The sequence below is a fragment of the Arvicanthis niloticus genome, chromosome 16, assembly GCF_011762505.2.
Source record: "Arvicanthis niloticus isolate mArvNil1 chromosome 16, mArvNil1.pat.X, whole genome shotgun sequence".
In the NCBI taxonomy this organism is placed as follows: domain Eukaryota; kingdom Metazoa; phylum Chordata; class Mammalia; order Rodentia; family Muridae; genus Arvicanthis; species Arvicanthis niloticus.
In genome coordinates this window covers 51,171,965-51,190,241 of record NC_047673.1, presented here as the reverse complement: position 1 = coordinate 51,190,241, position 18,277 = coordinate 51,171,965, and the positions used below count along the sequence as shown (strand labels likewise).

Below are 18,277 nucleotides of genomic sequence, written 5' to 3'. Positions count from 1 at the left end.
TAAATGTTTAGTCAAAGGATTACTATGGGAATCATGTTCTAGTTCTGATGCTGTGGCAGATTAAGAAAGAAGTCTGGAAGCAAGGGTGGATAAAGGTGCTTGCCATTGAGATTACCCACCTGAGTTCCAGCCCTTGGACACACAAGGTAGAAAGAAATGGCTCCCAAAGGTGTCCTCTGACCTATTGCTTACACACACTTAAACACACACACAGAATCAAGGCAATAAAAGAGTAAGAAATAAGCAAACAAACAAAATGAGAACATTAACTTCTCATGTTACTTGGAGGCTTTACAGATTGTCTGATCTTCGCCCAAAGTAGCAAGCGGGAGAGAAAACCAGATCATATAGGTGATGGGCGGGAAGTATGCAGTTTCTTTAACAAGCCATATGGATGCTTTTAGAAGTGATACCAAGCGTCACATTTTATGATCTTCAGTAATTGAAGGATACAAAGAAGGAAGTCTTTCTAATCCAACAGCAGAACCTTTCAAAGCTGCAGCTGATGCCCTGGGCCATGAGCATTTCTTAATACCTAATTTGCACAATTGAGCCTTATTTACAAAGCCGGATATGATTCAAGACTGTACAAACTAACTTACCTCAACGTATGAAATTGGAAATATTCCTATTTTATCTGCCAGCATTCCCTCAGCCCAGTTTTCGTCTACTCTGCGGATCACGGTCAGTACGTCGTCCTGAAGAAACAACAAAGCCGTGAGTCTTTCTGATCCCCGTTAAATGCACCACCTAAGTAAGCATCCTCAATAAAGGGACTGAAGTTTTAACAATAGATGAATAAGAATTCTGTAACATACCTTTAGTACACCAAACTATAATCTTGTCATAAACCAAGCAGTAACTGCTGGTCAACCTGACATCCTTTAAAACTTTTTGATATATTCATTTGTAGTGGTGGTGGTGGGCAAGCAATAGCGTGCATGTGGGGGAGGTCAGAGGACAGTTTTGGTGAGGTGGTTTTTTTTTTTTTTTTTTTTTTTTTTTTTTCATACCATGTGAGTTCTGGTGCTCAAACTCAGCTCACCTGTCAGGCTGGGCAACAAGGGCCTTCACCAACTGAGACATCGTGCCAAGCCCAGGTACTCAGGAATGATGGAGGAAAGCTAAAAGCAATCCTGTGGGTACTGTACCTTTGCAAAGGGAAGGCAATCTTTGTCAGCTTCCTTGTCTTTCACTTCAAAGTCATAAAGTGCTTTGCACTGAGGCGGGGGCTGAGGTAAAGGTTTGATGATCTGCACAAAGTTGGTGGGGAAAAAGCCGTGGACCCCGTTGACTTCCCCGTGGTACCAATTTTCATCCACTTGTCGGCGCAAAATGATGATGTCGCCTTTGCTGAACTTAAGGTCTCCAGGTTCTTTTCCTTCGTAGTTATATAATGCTTTGGCACACGGTAACTGAGGTATTCCCTTAAAGAAAGAGAGGGATTTCAATGAAATGACTGTCAGGTAACGCCCTGAAAATATAAACTGCATTCTTGTCTTTTAAGTCAAGATCAGATTTGCCAACTAGGCCCTTGGAGGAAAATCTTACATAAAAACGTAACTTCGCTTTATTACAATACAAATACAAAGCACATGGTATCCCTGTATCAGCCCCAGGACAGCCTCTACACCTAAATTTAATATAGGCTTTGTTTGCTTAGGATCACTGTCGGAGTCTGTTTCTCGATATGAAATTTAAAGTTCATAAAATCTAAACTTAAGTTTTTCTGTTAGTAATTTATTCATCAAAATAGATGATATGCTTGGTCTAGGGGCGGAAGTCCCCTCTTTTACGTTGGGTGGAGATGGGATTTGGGAACACCCTGCTTATACACTGAAGGCCTAAAATCAGCCATAAGCCTAAAATCAGCCATAGGCCTGACATACATGCCTGGTAACACAAAGTCTTGGGTCTCTGTGGAAAAAACTGAAACAGGTGTCTAGAAGCTATTGTAAACAGGCAGCTTTTGTGGAAATTTACCAGCCTGAGTAGTCATAGACCTTGTAAATAGGCAGCCTTGGCAGATAGTACAAACTTAGATAAAAACAAGTGAATCATAGCAGAGTCATAGTGACCTGTCCCCTGAACCTTCACCCACCTGATACCCTGTTCTGAAAGATATCTGTACTCCCCCTGAACACCTATGCTCCTGTGTCATCACCTTCCCCACATCCTGCATTTTTGTGTTTATAACCCCTGTGTTAAAAGGTAAAAATTATGATTTGATAATAAAAAAATAAAAATTGCTTTGCTGAAAAAAAAAATAGATGATATGGGTGGAGAGGAAAAATTTAAACCAAAGCCTAATTAATCAACTTCATAACAGATTAGATTTTGGGCAAATATTTTTCTGTTATGGTTTTTAACATAGGCATCAGGTTATAATCTTTTATGAACTCAGTAAATATGTATTAAGACCCCTTTCTATTACCAAATATGGAATACAGCAGTAAGACCACCTCAGAGTCTGAGTGTAGTAGTTAGCACTCTGTTAACTTGATTCAGCCTAAAGCCACCTGGAAAATGTCTCAGTTGAGTACTTGTCTTTATGAGGTTTGTCTGTGAGCATGTTGCAGAGGACTGCCTTAATTAATTGTTAAGAGTTTGTCTGTGTGGAGTTGTTTTGATTGTTAGTGTCGGTCTGTGAAGGACTGTCTTGATTGTTAAATGTTTGTCTGTGTGGGATTGTCTTAATTGTTAAGAATTGGTCTGTGTGGGACTGTCTTGATTGTTAGGGGTTGGTCTGTGTGGGATTGTCTTGATTGTTAAGGGTTTGTGTGTGTGGGGGGATTGTCTTGATTGTTAAGGGTTGGTCTGTGTGGGGTTGTCTTGATTGTTAAGGGTTGATCTGTGTGGGATTGTCTTGATTATTAAGGGTTGGCCTGTGTAGACTGTCTTGATTGTTAAGGGTTTGTGTGTGGGGGATTGTCTTGATTTTTAAGGGTTGGTGTGTGTGGGGTTGTCTTGATTGTTAAGGGTTGATTTGTGTAGATTGTCTTGATTGTTAATTACTATAAGAGGGTCTGCCCAGTATGGGCAGCACCATTTCATAAACACATAGTCCTGAGCTGTATAAAATGCTAGGTAAGGAGGAGCCTGTGAGCAAGCCAGCCATCTGTCAGCTCTCCTCCACAGTTTCTGTTTCAACTTCTATTTGACTGTTACCCAGGGTGTAAGCCAAATAAATCCTTACTTGTTGCTTTGGCCAGAATGTCTTATCACAGCAACAGAAAGGACTCTGGAACACTACCCCCTTAGGCTTTATAATCTCTAAGTGCTCAGACATGGTCTTCTACCATTTAAAATAGTCAACAAGATCTTCCTGGTTAAATAGCACATGGAGACTGAGAAGCAGAGAGATGAGGTTTTAAACATTACAATCTAGTTTTAAATGGCAAGTTAAAAATTGCCTGCTCCTGCATGACAATTTAATCATCCTTATGGATTCAGTATGACATGCCTTAATGGCTCTTGGTGCCCATTTGTGAACGTTAGTCAGTACTTTAAGATTCTTGGCTTTCCTTCTGCCTAACACTGATACAGAGGATAAACAGTGAGTCAAATACATCTCTAATAATTTGCAGAATTAGATTACAGCCTTCTGCTCCTCATATCCTCAGCCATGTATTCATCCATGTGGAAGACATTCATCAAGTTTTCATAACCAGGCAATGTGGTAGAACTGAAGACTCCAAAAAGAAAGAACGCACAGTTCTCCTCCTTGAGAGACAAGGCAGGTAAAGAAATGATAATCCAGTGGCATAAATTCATTCAAGGAAATGCCCACTGCTTATGGGAAGAGAGAACTTGGGGCTTAGCAGATGGGAAAAATGAACTATTTCCCCAAGTTTTCATGGAAACCTAAGGGGTTAGCTTAGCAATGTCGGGGTAGGGGGATGAAAGGGAAAGTGGGAACATTCCATACACAGGGGACAGAGCTAGCAAGGAGTACTATCAGGGACACAGGTGCTGGAAGAGCATTGGCAGCGTACGGTTCATGGGGGGGGGGGGCGGTGGTGTTAAGTTTACAGTGGGTCTGGAACATCTTGAGTCAATGGGTCCTTCAAGCAACAGTCAAGCATTTGAAGCACAGGTGGATATGTCACACTGTGGGTCACGCAGATGGGGCTGGAAGTAAAAGAGATTATGGGTTGGCAAGTGGACAGATGACAGCTACACGTGAAGCAGAGTTAATTTTTTAACAAGTTTAATCTTTCGAGGAAAGTAAAGCAGAACACACCGTTCACTCTCTCTACAGTCTACTCACATACACAGAAGATCAACCTTGAACACTCTTACAATAGTTTCCAACTACCTTGTTTTATAATCAGTCCACCCAAACTTTTTTGCTAAATATTTCTGTTTGAATTAAGGCAAATAGTGATTCGTTCTCTCAAGATGCCTTCGCTTGGTCAATGTGATGTTAATTAAAATGGTTCTGAAAGTCAACATACACTCGTTGAGCCATCTAGATATTGATGCCCTCCTGTGCCCTTTTGAATCCTGCCTTAAGTCTTAGCTTTTAACCGCACAGTTCCAGTTGCTTGACCTTGATATGACCTTGTAAAGAAACATCTGCTGCCATGCCCTCTGGTTCTTCCCACATGCTCTTCAGGAACTCTGGCTTTTTTCAGTGCTGTGAACTCTGACTATAGTCTACTTAACATCCAGTTTTGTGGAAGGTAGAATTCCAATCTTTGTCTATCCTCACATATGGTCTACTCAGTTCTTTTCTATATTATGCCTGGTCGGCACAGCTTAGCAAGACTTCCTAAAGCCAAGCTTGAGGAAGAGTGTAAATCAGCATAACAGTGAATGTTGCTGGGGGTGGGGGTGGGGGCGGAAAGGACTGGCAAGGGCGTGGCAAGGAACCAGAGTTAACTCTTGCAGCCAATGGGACTGTGATAAGGCTATGGGGGATGGAAACATCCCACAGTCAGAACTTCAGCTGGGCTGCTTATTGGCTGTGCAACCTTAGGCAGGTCAGCTCTCCTGTGCCCGGGCATTGATTGCTATCTGAAATTGTTGTGAGAATGTGGTGAGTTTGTCCATTTAAATTTCACAAAATGTCCTAGGAAGAACTAAATGCTACGTTCACAAACTGGCATCATCATCACCACCACTACCATGACCACCACCACTGTCATCATCATTATTCATCAGTGTGAAAAGCCTTGTCACCTGTAAAATGGGGCGCTTGACAATGCATTTGTTTTTATGCAGCTGACACCCTTTCCTTTTGAAGGGATTCACACAGCAATCATATTTTATATGTATATGTATATGTGTATGTGTGTATATATGTATATATATATGTATATATATTTATATATGTACATATATATATATATATATATATTATATTCACTGTACAACAAAGAAAAGAATGTTCCTCCCAGGAAGTGCTCAACAATTTTGAAATGCGCACTTCTGAGGCCCACATTTGTTCTCTGAGCCAAATCCATTCATCTTCCGGTTGCACAGAAGAAATTACAAATTCCCCGACATGCACCGTTTAATGGGGAGTGGCATTTTAGATGTGGCTGTAGTTCATCTTGACAGGCCTAATGTAAGGCATTGGAAGGCTGCATGAATTAATTGGAAATCCTATTACAGACTCAGTGACAAATAACTCTATTCACCATTATGGCTGTTCTCCACCCCTCCCCCCCCCCAACACCTCAATTAGCTGTTTGGCTACTTCCACCCTAGATTCATGCCAGATGAATCCATACACCAAGATTCAGATGTGGTGCTCTTAGAAACCGTTTTTAACGGCTCTTTGAAGAGATCTGTAAGGTCCCAAACGGCCCACAGTAAGGTGCTTTTGTGATATGCTGATGCGGGAATAGAGGGAATTTATTTCTTTACAGATCATTTCCACACCCCAGTGGCCTAATGGACTTATTAACTTTTCCACAAAGCGAATCTATTAAGTGCTCCTAAAATCATCAAGCATCCTTAATAGAACAAGTAGCAACGGGAAAACCTATTACGATGATGGCGCTATGCATTATGGTTAGCCCGGGGTTACTGGCCCCCATGCAACCAAAACTTCATTAATTCACACTGACTTGCTAAATGTTGACTGCCACGGTTATTTCCGTGATCAATAACCACAGAGAAAGAGTCATAAAGCTTATGGCAACCGAACCCACGAGCACACAGTTGTGCATCTGGCAGTGTTTTTCTATGGTGTTCTTTTTCAATTAAACTCTAAGACGCTAGAAAGCCAGTTTGTGTCAGGTTTCTCAAAGGAAGGTTTCCCACATTAAATAAAATGAATTCTCTTCTGATTTCAAATCGAGCAAAGTTCAGCGATCTTTAGAAAACTTATTCCCACACAGACTGCAGATGATTAGGGATAAATGGTTTAACGACTTGGAAGAGCAATAAAAGAACGCATTTTCCTGCAACATCTGAAGGAAAAAAGCCAAAACAATTGGTTTGAAAAACCCTAGGACTTGTCTTCTGAGTAAAATAAGCCCCAGCCCAGGGAGGCCAGGCCTGCTCATTCATCTCCTCCAAAAGGTCTGAGAGCGGTGTCATCACCCGGGCCTCTGCCCTCTGAGCTTTCAGCTGCTTGTCTTTTGGATCCTCACGTTGGGCCAGGGCCCCTGAGGAACCACAGGGCTTAGATTTCACTTGGAGACTTTCACTTGGCTACACATGAAAGGGAGGCTTAAAAGGAGAGAAAGCCAGAGAGAAACCACACTGCAGCCCAACCTGGGGTATGTGGCTGTCACTCAGGCCTCCGGCTTTATCAAAAACCTTGGTAACTGAGACAGGCGGAATATTTGAAGGATTCCTCACCAGCGGTGACTTCAACAAATACTGAATTATTATCTTGTTCATGAAAAATGTGCAGGATAGCGGACCACTCTACCTCACCATTAATGTTTGCTTCTGAATCACACGTTCAAGTTGCCACGGATGACACTAAAATCCTCACACGATCTTCACGCAGGTATTTGTGATTAAATGCTCTCCGACTCCATTTCTGAACCATCAAGCACATTCCGATTTATCTGGCGAAAGGCTACCTGATGAGCCAGCTGGGAGACCAACAGGTAAATAAAACCCTCACTGCCAATTTATTTCATGGACTCAAAATGCCAATGCCCAGATATACATGCAAGGCAGCCTCTCTCTAAACTCAGAGGCCTTCATGCACTTCTTACTGCGCCATAAAGCAAAACAGATTCAACGACCTACCGAAAGGAGAGCCCAGAAGATTCTCTTACAGCAGGAATGGCTATAAAATCTGAATTCAGTTATATCCAAATTGGCATTAACCCTGCCTGATTCCATCCAACTCGACTTCCAAAAACTTTTTAGAAAGAACCAAGGAACAAAGAAATAAGAGCCAGCACCACACAGAGAGAAGCAAGCTACGTAGTGGATTAAGAAATTGTTTTTAAAGTCCCTTTATTTATTTGGGTACATAGGCATTTGTGCATCTTGTCTGAGCTCCTGTGGGTATGTGTGTCATGACAAGCATGTAGAGGCCAAAGAACAATTAATTCTGGGGAGTTGGTTCTCATCTTTCACCATGTGGGTCCTGGGGATTGAACTCGGGTCACCAGCCATGCAGAGCAAATACCTTTACCCACTGTGCCATCTCACCAACCCAATACAATGCACTTAATGGTTATTAAACACAAAGCTTGGGTGTCAGGGTGTCTAAGTTAGATCATTACTCAAATATAATTTGAAATGTATCAATTTTAATATCATGCCCCATAAATACTGTAAGTATTGGGAGTCTCAAATCTCCCTTGCCTTTGTCATTTCCTTTAGCATTTATTGGTAAGGAATGTCGTGCTACAAGATTTTTATCTGGTGACCAATTCTTTAAGTTCCTGAAATCTCACTTATTGTACCTCTGAAGCTCCAAATATCCTAATCATAACTTAAAACCTACCAGTGCTTTGTAAGTAATCAGCACTTAAAGGGGAAAAAATTCCTCACATAAATTTATTTTTTGTTTCTATTTTAAGGCCTGGGAACCAACACGGGGCCTGGTCCATAGCAGGTAAGCACTCAACCACCTCAACCCTACATTGATTTATTCATCCATCCTATTATCCTAGCACCCTTTCCCCTTAGACAGCTACTTTCTTCAACTTTCTCTTGAAGCACACCTCTTTAGCTAACCAACCTTTCTCCTCAATCCAGATCTGGTTCCAATTTTACTCCAGTTCAAGAATGTGGGCTGACCCAGGTCAGCCTAAGGGGGCACAGAAGCAGCCTGTGTGAAAGCTGCTATAGAGAAAGGGCATCGACAACAGAACCGTCTTTGGCAAAACCCTTATATCTAGGAAACAGGAATAAAACAAATCCTAGGATGGAGAGGTAGAGAGAACGAGCAAGAGAAACCACAGTAGCAAGAATAATTCCCGAAACATGGCCTTGTCGACGTCAACAATGTCTTCACGATCTAGCGATGGTTCCCAGTGACCTCTTAAATCAAATTAATGTTCTAAATCATCGGTTTTATGGCCCTCCGTTTGGGTTGACCGTTCCACCTCGTATTTTCTACCCTCAGCAAGCAAAGCAGCAGCTGCTGTCATCACCTCCGGGCTCACGCTTGCCATTCCTCCAGCACCAGAACATACTGAGAGCAGCCTATGTCTCCTACCCCAACCCTGGTCCCCAGCCAGGTTTATTTCACTGTTGCTTTTGCTAGGATGCCCACCGTTGATGACTGCTTGTTGTTTGGGGTGGGATAATTGAGGCCAGGACCAGAGATCCAGTTCTGGTGTGGGTCAACAGGCCATCCAGGCACTGTTTCCTTGCGAAGATTCTCCCCACCCCATCTGACAGAGGTGCTGTTCTTTGGTGTATCCAGACTGCCCTAGTCAACTGATGTCCTATTATCTCAGTCAGTGTAGATTGCATTTGCCCTGGACTAGAGCATCCTGTACTGTGGGACTCTATATTACTCATCTTGTTGTCCTGAGCACCTACCTCCGTGTCTGTTAATAAATTCTTGCTGGAAAAGCTGATGACAAAAGACATTGTTGTCCCGAGTGGACTGAGTGGTAACACGTGGATGGGCAAGTGGAAGAAAATTATATTCAAGGAGAAGCAACTAAAAAGACAGTTGGTTGTGAAGTTGGTTCACCAGCTTCTTGTATACTGTACAATACACACAGTCACAGATGTATGCGTCCCCAGGGTTGACTGCTACATGGTCCTTCTAACCTTATCTTCAGTGCATCCTCTGTGCAGGCTACATGGTGGGTGTGAGATTCTGAAGTGTGAATGGTGGAGGAATACTGAGGGAGGAGGAAAATTCTGCTCTAGGGATTCTGGGAGACCTGAGATCCTTAGAAGTGTTCCAGAGAGACCTGGGGAACTGTGATCAAGTCTTTCCAATTGGCATCCACATCCACGTACAGAAGGCATGTCGGACACGAACAACTGAATGTTTTCTGCAAAGCAAATCCTGCCATTTGAAGAATGTCAAACAAACTATGTAGCAAACCACAACAAACAAATATTTTCCTTACAAATTCATTCGGCCGTTATGAGGAAATAGTCCTATAGCTGATTTATTGGTTTCTCTTGGATGGCCTTAAAAGGGGGAGTGTCCAACTGACAGATGAAACTCTACAACAAATCTTAAGAATGTCTTTACGGGAATAGAGCAATTGAGAATGTAATTCACTGCAGTAAAAATACAGGAAATTCATGTCACTCATTGTCCTGAGTGTTCGTTTGCTATTTCACTCCGTGCTCAATAACTGTGAGAACATATTGTAGAGAACACGGAAATTTACTGGAGAAATCCCCTGTAGTGACTTGAGTTACTAGCTCATACCCTTAAAGCATGATGGGAAATGTTTTCTGGTAAAAGTCTAAGTTTCTGCCTATTTGAAAGCAGTTTGATTTGCGGTAAAGCAACTGCCCTTTCCCAATCCCTGCCCTATACTAAGCATCTCACCTGGCTTGGGGCTGAGGGTTATAGAGGAAGGAATGACCACACAGAAGGAACTATGCATCCTAACAGAAACCCAGGTAAGGAAGGGCAGGGAAAGTGTGTGGGAGCAGGCTGTGCCCCATAAAAATCTGAGAAGAATCCAACCAAATCCCATGATTTTATTTCGGATTTGTGTATGAGTGTCTCCATCTTTTTGTTTTAGGACCTTGGAGAAAGTATGCCCACACAGCTTAAACAATGAATGTTAAAAAAAAAAAAAAAATAGTTCACAATTTACTACTAAAGGAACAATGCAACAATGCAATAGATCCAGGCTCATGCAGTCAATGGACCAATGTTCCAAGGCAATTCGACTGTAGAACAGATAAGCTTTTCCAAAGGCGATTCTAAAACAATAGAGATGGGATTAAACGTTCCCCTATCTCAGACCATATGGAAAAAAAAAAAAAAACTAATCTCAGATGATTTTCATAATCAAATGTATAGGTTGAAACTTTGATGCTTTCTGAGGGGAGGAGGAACAAAAAAATAAAGACTATCCATAAAAGCTGATAAACTTGATTTTCTTAGGATAGGGTAGCATTCAGGAACAAGCAAGACACACCAACCACGACAGAAGTCAGAATAGCAGATCCCTGTGAAATGAGAAATGTGTAGCAGGCGGGGCACTGGGAAGATTTTCAAGACTATATTCTGCATCTTGGTGGGGACATGAAGTACCTGGGTCAATATGTATCAAATGCAATAGGTTGTTCTCTTGTGATCCATACTTCATATACAGAAATTTTACTTTTTTTTTTTTTAATAATTTGAGACAAAATCAGAAGCAGCACTTAGATAAGAAATCAAGAATGGCTGAATACACCAGGCAGTGGTGGCTCACACCTTTAATCCCAGCACTTGGGAGGCAGAGGCAGGCGGATTTCTGAGTTCGAGGCTAGCCTGGTCTACAGAGTGAGTTCCAGGACAGCCAGGACTACACAGAGAAACCCTTTCTGGAAAAACCAAAAACCAAAAACCAAAACAAACAAACAAACAAACAAACAAAAAACAAAAATACAAAACAAAAAAAATGGCTGAATACACCAGGCATGTTTCCATGTATGAACACAGACGGGGAAATGTGGAAGTTCAAAGTGAACAAGCTATACTGCCCATCAACAGAATGGAAAAGCTGAGAAACAAGAACTGTAAAGTATGAGATGGGCAGGTCCAACTTTTTGGCCTGTAACATACACCATGAGTTTCGCCCTAAAAAAAAATCCATGTTCGAGAAATGCAAGTTACCAAAAAAAAAAAAGAAAATCACAAACACACAGACACACACAGATACACACACACACACACACACCTCATAATATTCTAAGTGAGTTTACAAATTTTGTGTTGGGCCACATCCAATATCTACCCTTGGCTGCATGTGACATAGGGGTTACAGGCTAGACCAACCCCAGAGAACAGACCCTATTCCAAAAGGAAAGCTATCTCCAAGCAGACAAGGGCACAGATGCTGCAGAATGTCTGCTCTAACCCGACTCCTCTCTGAGGACCAGGTTGCCTCTCCACCCCACGTCTGAGATTTCACTCTGAATCTCATGAACAAAGGAAGAGAGAACTGTGGTGTGCACGGTCACTGGGGACAGATAAAAGATGATAAAGGTATGGAAAAATATTATGATGGACAAGCCTCGGGACTGAGATGCATTAATAGGGTAGTGTTCAGAGTCCAGCTTTCAACACTACCAAAGGGTCTCACACAAAGAGAGCAAGACCAACCGGTTCATAGTCACTGGAAGAAAAACACAGCTCAGACCGATGCATGCATTATTTAAGTTGGATAAAAGAATTTCCTGACAGGGAGGGCTGTTAAATATTGCAATGGATTATGACAGTTCCTTCACCGGAGACTTGTAAAAATAGGACCGTCTCACAGCTTGGCTCTGCCTAAAGGCACATTACAAGGGGTTTCTAGGAATACTATGGGCTCTTTAGCAATCCAACTATTTGAAAAGAATCATTATTGATTTTGTCCTATTTCTCTAAGAAGGGTTGCTCTCAAGAATAAGGATACTTATTGGCTAGTCTTTTTTGCCAACTTGGCACAAGCTAGAGTTACCGGGGAAGAGCAATCTCAATTGAAAAAATGACCTCATCAGAATGGCCTGTGAGCAAGTCTATGAGGGGAATTTTCCTGATTAATGATTGATGCGGCAAGGCCCAGCCCACTGGGGACAGCTCCGTCCATGGCTTCTTCCTCAGTTCCTGTGTTGGCCTCCCATGATGATGGAGCTGTAGTGTTTTCTCATAACAGCAGAAAGTATCTAAGACAATAAGCACAGGGAGGTAGGCAAGAAGGACACATTTAGAAAGAAGACAGACATCAAACTCAAGGAAAGGAAACACAATCTAGACAGCCTGGATCCTTCAAACCTATGGCCACCCACCACAGTGTCATTGGAGCCTTGATGCCCTTTATCTAGTTGTTCGAGCTCTGAGCCAGTCACACAGGGTATGCACATATCAGCATTCCTGCTCTTCAAAGGGCTGGACTGACAGTCAATTAAACGTGGAGCCACAGAGCAAAGGCTGAATAATTACTTTACAATAACCACCTCTTGGTTTCAAATAAATTCATTACAAGGACAATAAAATCAAACTCCCAATATAGAACCAAGATTTTTAAAATATAATTAAGTCTCTTTATGTTAAAAACAAACAAACAAACAAACAAACAAAAAAACCCCTCTCATATCCTATACATGCATAAGGTTTGCAATTCTGGTTTTCAGAAAGGAATAACGAAAACCCCCCTTCGCGATCTCCCGGCGGAGCTCCTCCTGCCACTGTGGGAAATGTTGCTTGAAAAACACTCTGGAAATAGTCTCTGGTAATAAAATGTATGTTACTTAAAGACACACAGGCTGCCACTACCCTCTGCTTCCTCTGTGGAGAGAAAAAAAAAGGTCTCTTGCCATGAACAACTTTAGCAGCCGGTATATGCATGTTTCACTGGCACATCCTCTGAACAAAGTAGTCCAGCTGAAGAATGACAATCACCTTGAATTAAGGATAAAGAAAGAAAGCAACGAGGGGTGGGGGGGAGTCTTTAGTAAGGTCTCCACTGGGTCTCCAGGTCCTGTCGTATTCTAAATAACTGGACAATGAGGCATGAACTAGAGATGTTTCCAACCAAAACAAATGATTTATATGAACAATTTCCTTCCTCCTACTCTCCCCTACCCATCTATCCTCCTCCCCCCTTTTGTACAGATGTATGATGTACAGAGTAGGGGGTTGAGACTTGAAGCCCTTCCCCCCTCTCTCCCTCCCTCCTTCCTCTCTCTCTCTCTCTCCCCTCCCTCCCTCTTCCTTATCCCCCACCCCCCTTCTTTTCTTTGTTTTTGAGGCAGTGTCTTGCTAGGTAGTTCAGGTTAGCTTCAAACATACCATGTCATATAGCCTAATAATAATCCTCCTGCCTCCGTCTCCTGAGCACTGGGATTGTAGGCACGCACCACTCACCTGAGCTCTTATGAATTTATCTCTTTTTGTATAGCAAAGCTTGTAAAACGAAGCGAGCCTCTGTGCACATTTGAGGCTGTTTTTATTAAGCACATAATATAAATCTCACATGACAAGTCACATATCCCAGGAACAGCAACAGGAACAGGGGACCCAGCACACGGCCACAGAGAACACCCAGCAGTCACTCCTCACCTGATATTTTTGAGGCAAGCACTCTTTCTGAACCTGATAAGCTAGACTAGCTGACTAGATAACCCCAGGCATTCTCCTGTCTCTGCTTCTTGAGTGCTGATTTTACAGGTGAGTACCATCACACCTGGCTTTTTACTTAGATTTTGAGAATCTGGTCTTGGGGCTTACACAATACTGACTTAAACATCTCCCTAGCACCAGGAGTATATTTTTGAGGGTAATATACTAACAAGTAGAACTAACAGGCAGAGAACACACATACACACTTGTGAGAGAGAAGAAACATGAATGTGCTATCATAAACAAGCACTGCTCTAAGACTAGCCTGCTTCAGGAGGATTACCATATGTAGAATGCTAATGCCCTGGCTATAAATTTCCATAGATTACATTTGAATAAATGCACACAAAGACAACCAAAAGTATAAAGGGTACCTTTTTAAACTCACTTGAGAAACAAAACGTTTTAAAAGCAATCGAAGCCTACTGCATTTTACTTCACCAATGATACACTAGGTAAGCATCAAAAAGAGATGAGAAGCTGACTCCTTTCTGTCAGTCCTCCCCTCTGTCTCACTGCACACGGCTCCTAACTGTTCTTGATTAGAATATTCAGCTGCATGAATGATCGACAACTTTCATGATGTATCAATGGCCTCAATTTTGCTGTCCTGAGTTCCTTTCTGGATCTGAGAAAAACTAGTAGTAGAGAAACACAATACAACCAAAGACAAAGGAAGGAAAGGGGAATAGGACATAGATTGTCTCCATGATCATGTCCCCTGTTTCTACGGACCATGTGACCACGTGTGACTCAAGATTTCCCTCTGAGGGCTTATGTCGGCAGTGTGATCCAAGTGTGTGATCCAATGGCACTCACGATCTTGGAGCCTGGGGGTTAAGTGTATTAGCTTTGGGGAAAATAACGGAAGCCTAGACACCATCCCCGAATCCCAGAGGGGTTAGTTCACTGAACTTGTACACATGTGGAAATCACCTGACACGTCTCCTTTAAAAAGTACCCCCTTCTCATGCAAGTTCAGAGATGAAAATATGATCCTAAACACGTTTAATGGAGAAGATAGCAAGTCAAATTGCTGGTGTGTGTGTGTGTGTGTGTGTGTGTGTGTGTGTGTAAGAGCAGGGAGAGAATGAATGAACTAGATTCATCCGTGAACAGAAGCAGCCCAGCCCTGGAACCCTGCTTGATAAGACTCTTGTTCAATGCATACTGTCATTCAATAGACCAGGATTGAGGCTTGTGGCTTCTGCATTTTTAGGAGCTGCCAGTTCCTGAAGCCACAATTCCAGCAGCAAAGGAATCAAGGGGCAGGCTCCTTCCCAAACTTCTTTGCTGGTTGGTCTTCCTTCTCAGTTGCCTCAGGGCTCCATCACTGAGTCCTTTTACAATCTAAAGTCACTCCTGAGATGATGAGGTCATGTACGGTCCTCCTTTAAAACCATGTTATAAAAGCCTTTCTCCGCCACAGCTACATACTAAAACCTACTAGGAAGTTTTTGTTCCCTCCTCCTCTCCTCTTCCTTCCCCCCCACCCCTCATCAATTAAATGAATATCTCTAGGGTTAGTCAGAAGCCTGCTCCTGGATGACTCCCCACTGACAGCTAACTACATCTGGTCCACCTAACTGCTGGTTTACCTCACGATACCTCCCAGATCTGATCCCAGCCAGTACTTCTTCCCTGAGCTCTGAGTATCTTCCTCATACCTCGATCTATCCCAAGCTGCCATGTCAAAAACAGACTTCTGGATTTCCACTGCCCTTCTACCAGTGTCCCCCACACATCCCCATTCTTCACCTCAATGCCTTGGCCAAACAACCAAGCTTTACTGTGGTGGCCCCGTCTCTGGTCTTCCACAGATCACACCTAATCCTTCGGCAAGCCTACCGGCTCTAACTTCTAAACAGACTCCGCATCCATCCAGTGCTTGCCACCTCCACTGCCCCCAGCCTAAGCCAGCAACACTGCTTCCATATTGTTACGCTTGCCCCGCCCCCTGCATCTTCTACCTTTCTCATCTGTCAGTCTCATGGTGGCTTTGCACTCAAACCCAAACAAGTCTCTTCCCATGGGCCTTTGAGCTTTCTGCCCTGAAGCCCTGTTGACTACAACCAAGTATGCCCACACCTCGATCTTAAACTTTCTAGCGTCTAGAGTGGTGAAAATGTAGAATATCGCAGCCTTTAAACTACTTAATCACATGTTGGCTCTAGAGCTTAAAACATAAACAACAGAAGGAAGTTATTACACAAGGCCTAAGCTCATCTTCAATGTCAGAGCTGAGGAATTTCTCTGAGCATGAGCTGCCTATCAACACGGAGACCAGCTACCCGCCCACCAGTGTGCCGTGTGGTGGAACTTCCGGTCCCATCCTCCTCTCAGTATTACTTTTTAGCAATTTATTCCTCCTTCCTCTCCCAACAACACTTCACACCCAGAGCTCCATTTCCAAGGATTATAAGCCATCTTTAAGTACAGCACTTCTGTACAATTCAGTTGTTATAAGACAAATATGGGAATTATATTGTTGATGTCGGCTGCACACACCACCGCCTGGAAGGCACAAACACATTCATTATTATGGTTTTACTTACGGCCGAATCCTGCCACTTTAAATTCTTTTAGACAACACGCATCTTTGCCTAACAGCTCATACAGCAGAGGATCTTTACAAATACCCATTTGCAACAAAGGAAACAGTTTTTATTTGCTAAGATATAAACTAAACGAAAGCCAAGACTCGTTTAGGAAGAGAGGCAATGACAGTACAGAGTTGAGCACTGAGGGGTGGGGAGCAGACGCGTCCTGAATGAATGTGTACAGTTAACACGAGCGCGCAGTGTCCAGGATGCCAACACCGCAGACCTGGGCAGGACTCGGCGCTGACAGTGTCCAGAAAATACCAACCGCAGCTTTCTCCTCTCATGACTACAGTCCAAGAACACAGCCCACAGACACCCCCTATAAGATTGGCTAAACCTTCCTCCTTGTTTAGCTGTATGCAAGAAAGCTGCCTCCTCAATTCAGATGTACAGTATAAACATGCTGAGTGTCTAATCTGCTGGCATACCTCCATGAGAGCACACAGCCCACATGACCCACCCTTTCTATGTGTCAGTGTGCCTCGTCGTTTCTTCACCCACCTCGTTACCTCAATCAGATCAGTCCCTAAAGCTGTGCAGGCTGTGGCACTGAAGGATACCCACAGTGACTTGAATAAACACACTTTGGAAATGTTACAAAAGTGCAATCCATGGGCAAGAAGACCATTTATAACCCATTTTCTATGTCATTGTCACCTAAGAGTAGCCAAGTAGAAGTTACATTGCGACTTAGCGTTACAATTAGGCCCATTTAAACTATGTCAATTGTCCAATTCACTCATTAAGCGAAATAGTTACTCAAGTGTTTTCATGTCTCTATATTTTTATCTTATTTACATATATATTATAAATATGCATGTGTATATAAATGGGTTTCCATAGAATTTAAGGATTAAAAGAAGAAATATCCTGTATGTAGTTAACAAATATTATGTCATTATATATCCAAGTGACAAAGTTATATATATATATGTCTATAGATATATAGACATATATATATGTCTATATAGATATAGATATATAGATATGTATATATATATAGAGAGAGAGAGAGGGGGGATGAAGATAAAAATGCTAAAAACTTTAGTTTTCACAGGAAAGAGCCTTGAGACTTTTGTTTTCTCAGAAACTATGTGTGGAGGGCAGTGGGGACTGCTTAGTCAGCAAAGTGCATGCTGCACAGGTCCTGGGGATCTGTGTCTGTGCATATTTGTACACATGCTGGCACACGGCGTGCTCAAACATACACACAATCATGTGTACGCACAAGAAGAAAAAGAAAGAAGAAAGGTGGGTGGATGGATGGACGATTGGATGGATGGATGGACAAACCAGTATGTCTGGGCCCTTTCTTAATGCATTAAATCATAGGAATTTGGGCTGAAAGAGACCTAAAGGATTATTTAGCCCCATTTCCTTGCCTTAGGAGAAGGAAGCAAATTTACTGCCCACAGCTGAGCACAGCTAGCTAGGAGTAATGCCCGGATGGGGGTGTAGACTTAGGTAACAGGGCTCCAGAAATCAGGCTCTGATGTGGGAAAGGAGGGTCCAAGAGCAAGCTAGAGAGTGTAAGCTGTGTTTGTGGTACTCAGACATAAATGCTTTATCCCTTTCTCACGTGATGTGTAGGGGAATCAGTGGAGCCAGGCTCAGATTGTGTGTGTGTGAGCATGCAGGCACAAGCATCGTATTACAAACTGTTTCCTCATTTCCAGTGTCTCAGACTTCTTCCATCATGACCCTGTTTCCTTAGACACACAACGAGCACAAAAAAACCTTAAACCATTGCCTCTACTCTTGAAAATTATGCTTTTAGATTATATGAATAGCTTAATATTCTTGTTAAATTCTCTTAGTCTACATGGTAACAGGGACTTTATACAAGGAAAGGGTCTCCTGGGTTATCTGGGTGTGCTCAATGAAATCACAAGGGCTCTAAAATCAGAGCATCCCCAGGCTGGTCCTAAGTTGAGGATGTGATTAGGAA

At 42.6% G+C, this 18,277-nt stretch overlaps 1 protein-coding gene across 3 annotated transcripts in view; it reads right to left on the bottom strand.

The window, feature by feature from the left end:
• Positions 1-18,277, bottom strand: part of Sh3rf1 (SH3 domain containing ring finger 1) — a 159,850-nt gene that overhangs the window by 56,854 nt on the left and 84,719 nt on the right. For all 3 annotated transcript variants that reach the window (XM_034520891.2, XM_076914186.1, XM_076914184.1), the window contains exons 3-4: positions 1,152-1,427; positions 603-698 (exon numbers count right to left, since the gene is read on the bottom strand). In XM_034520891.2, coding sequence (XP_034376782.1) covers positions 603-698; positions 1,152-1,427 — 372 coding nt within the window. The remainder of the gene's footprint in view (positions 1-602; positions 699-1,151; positions 1,428-18,277) is intronic.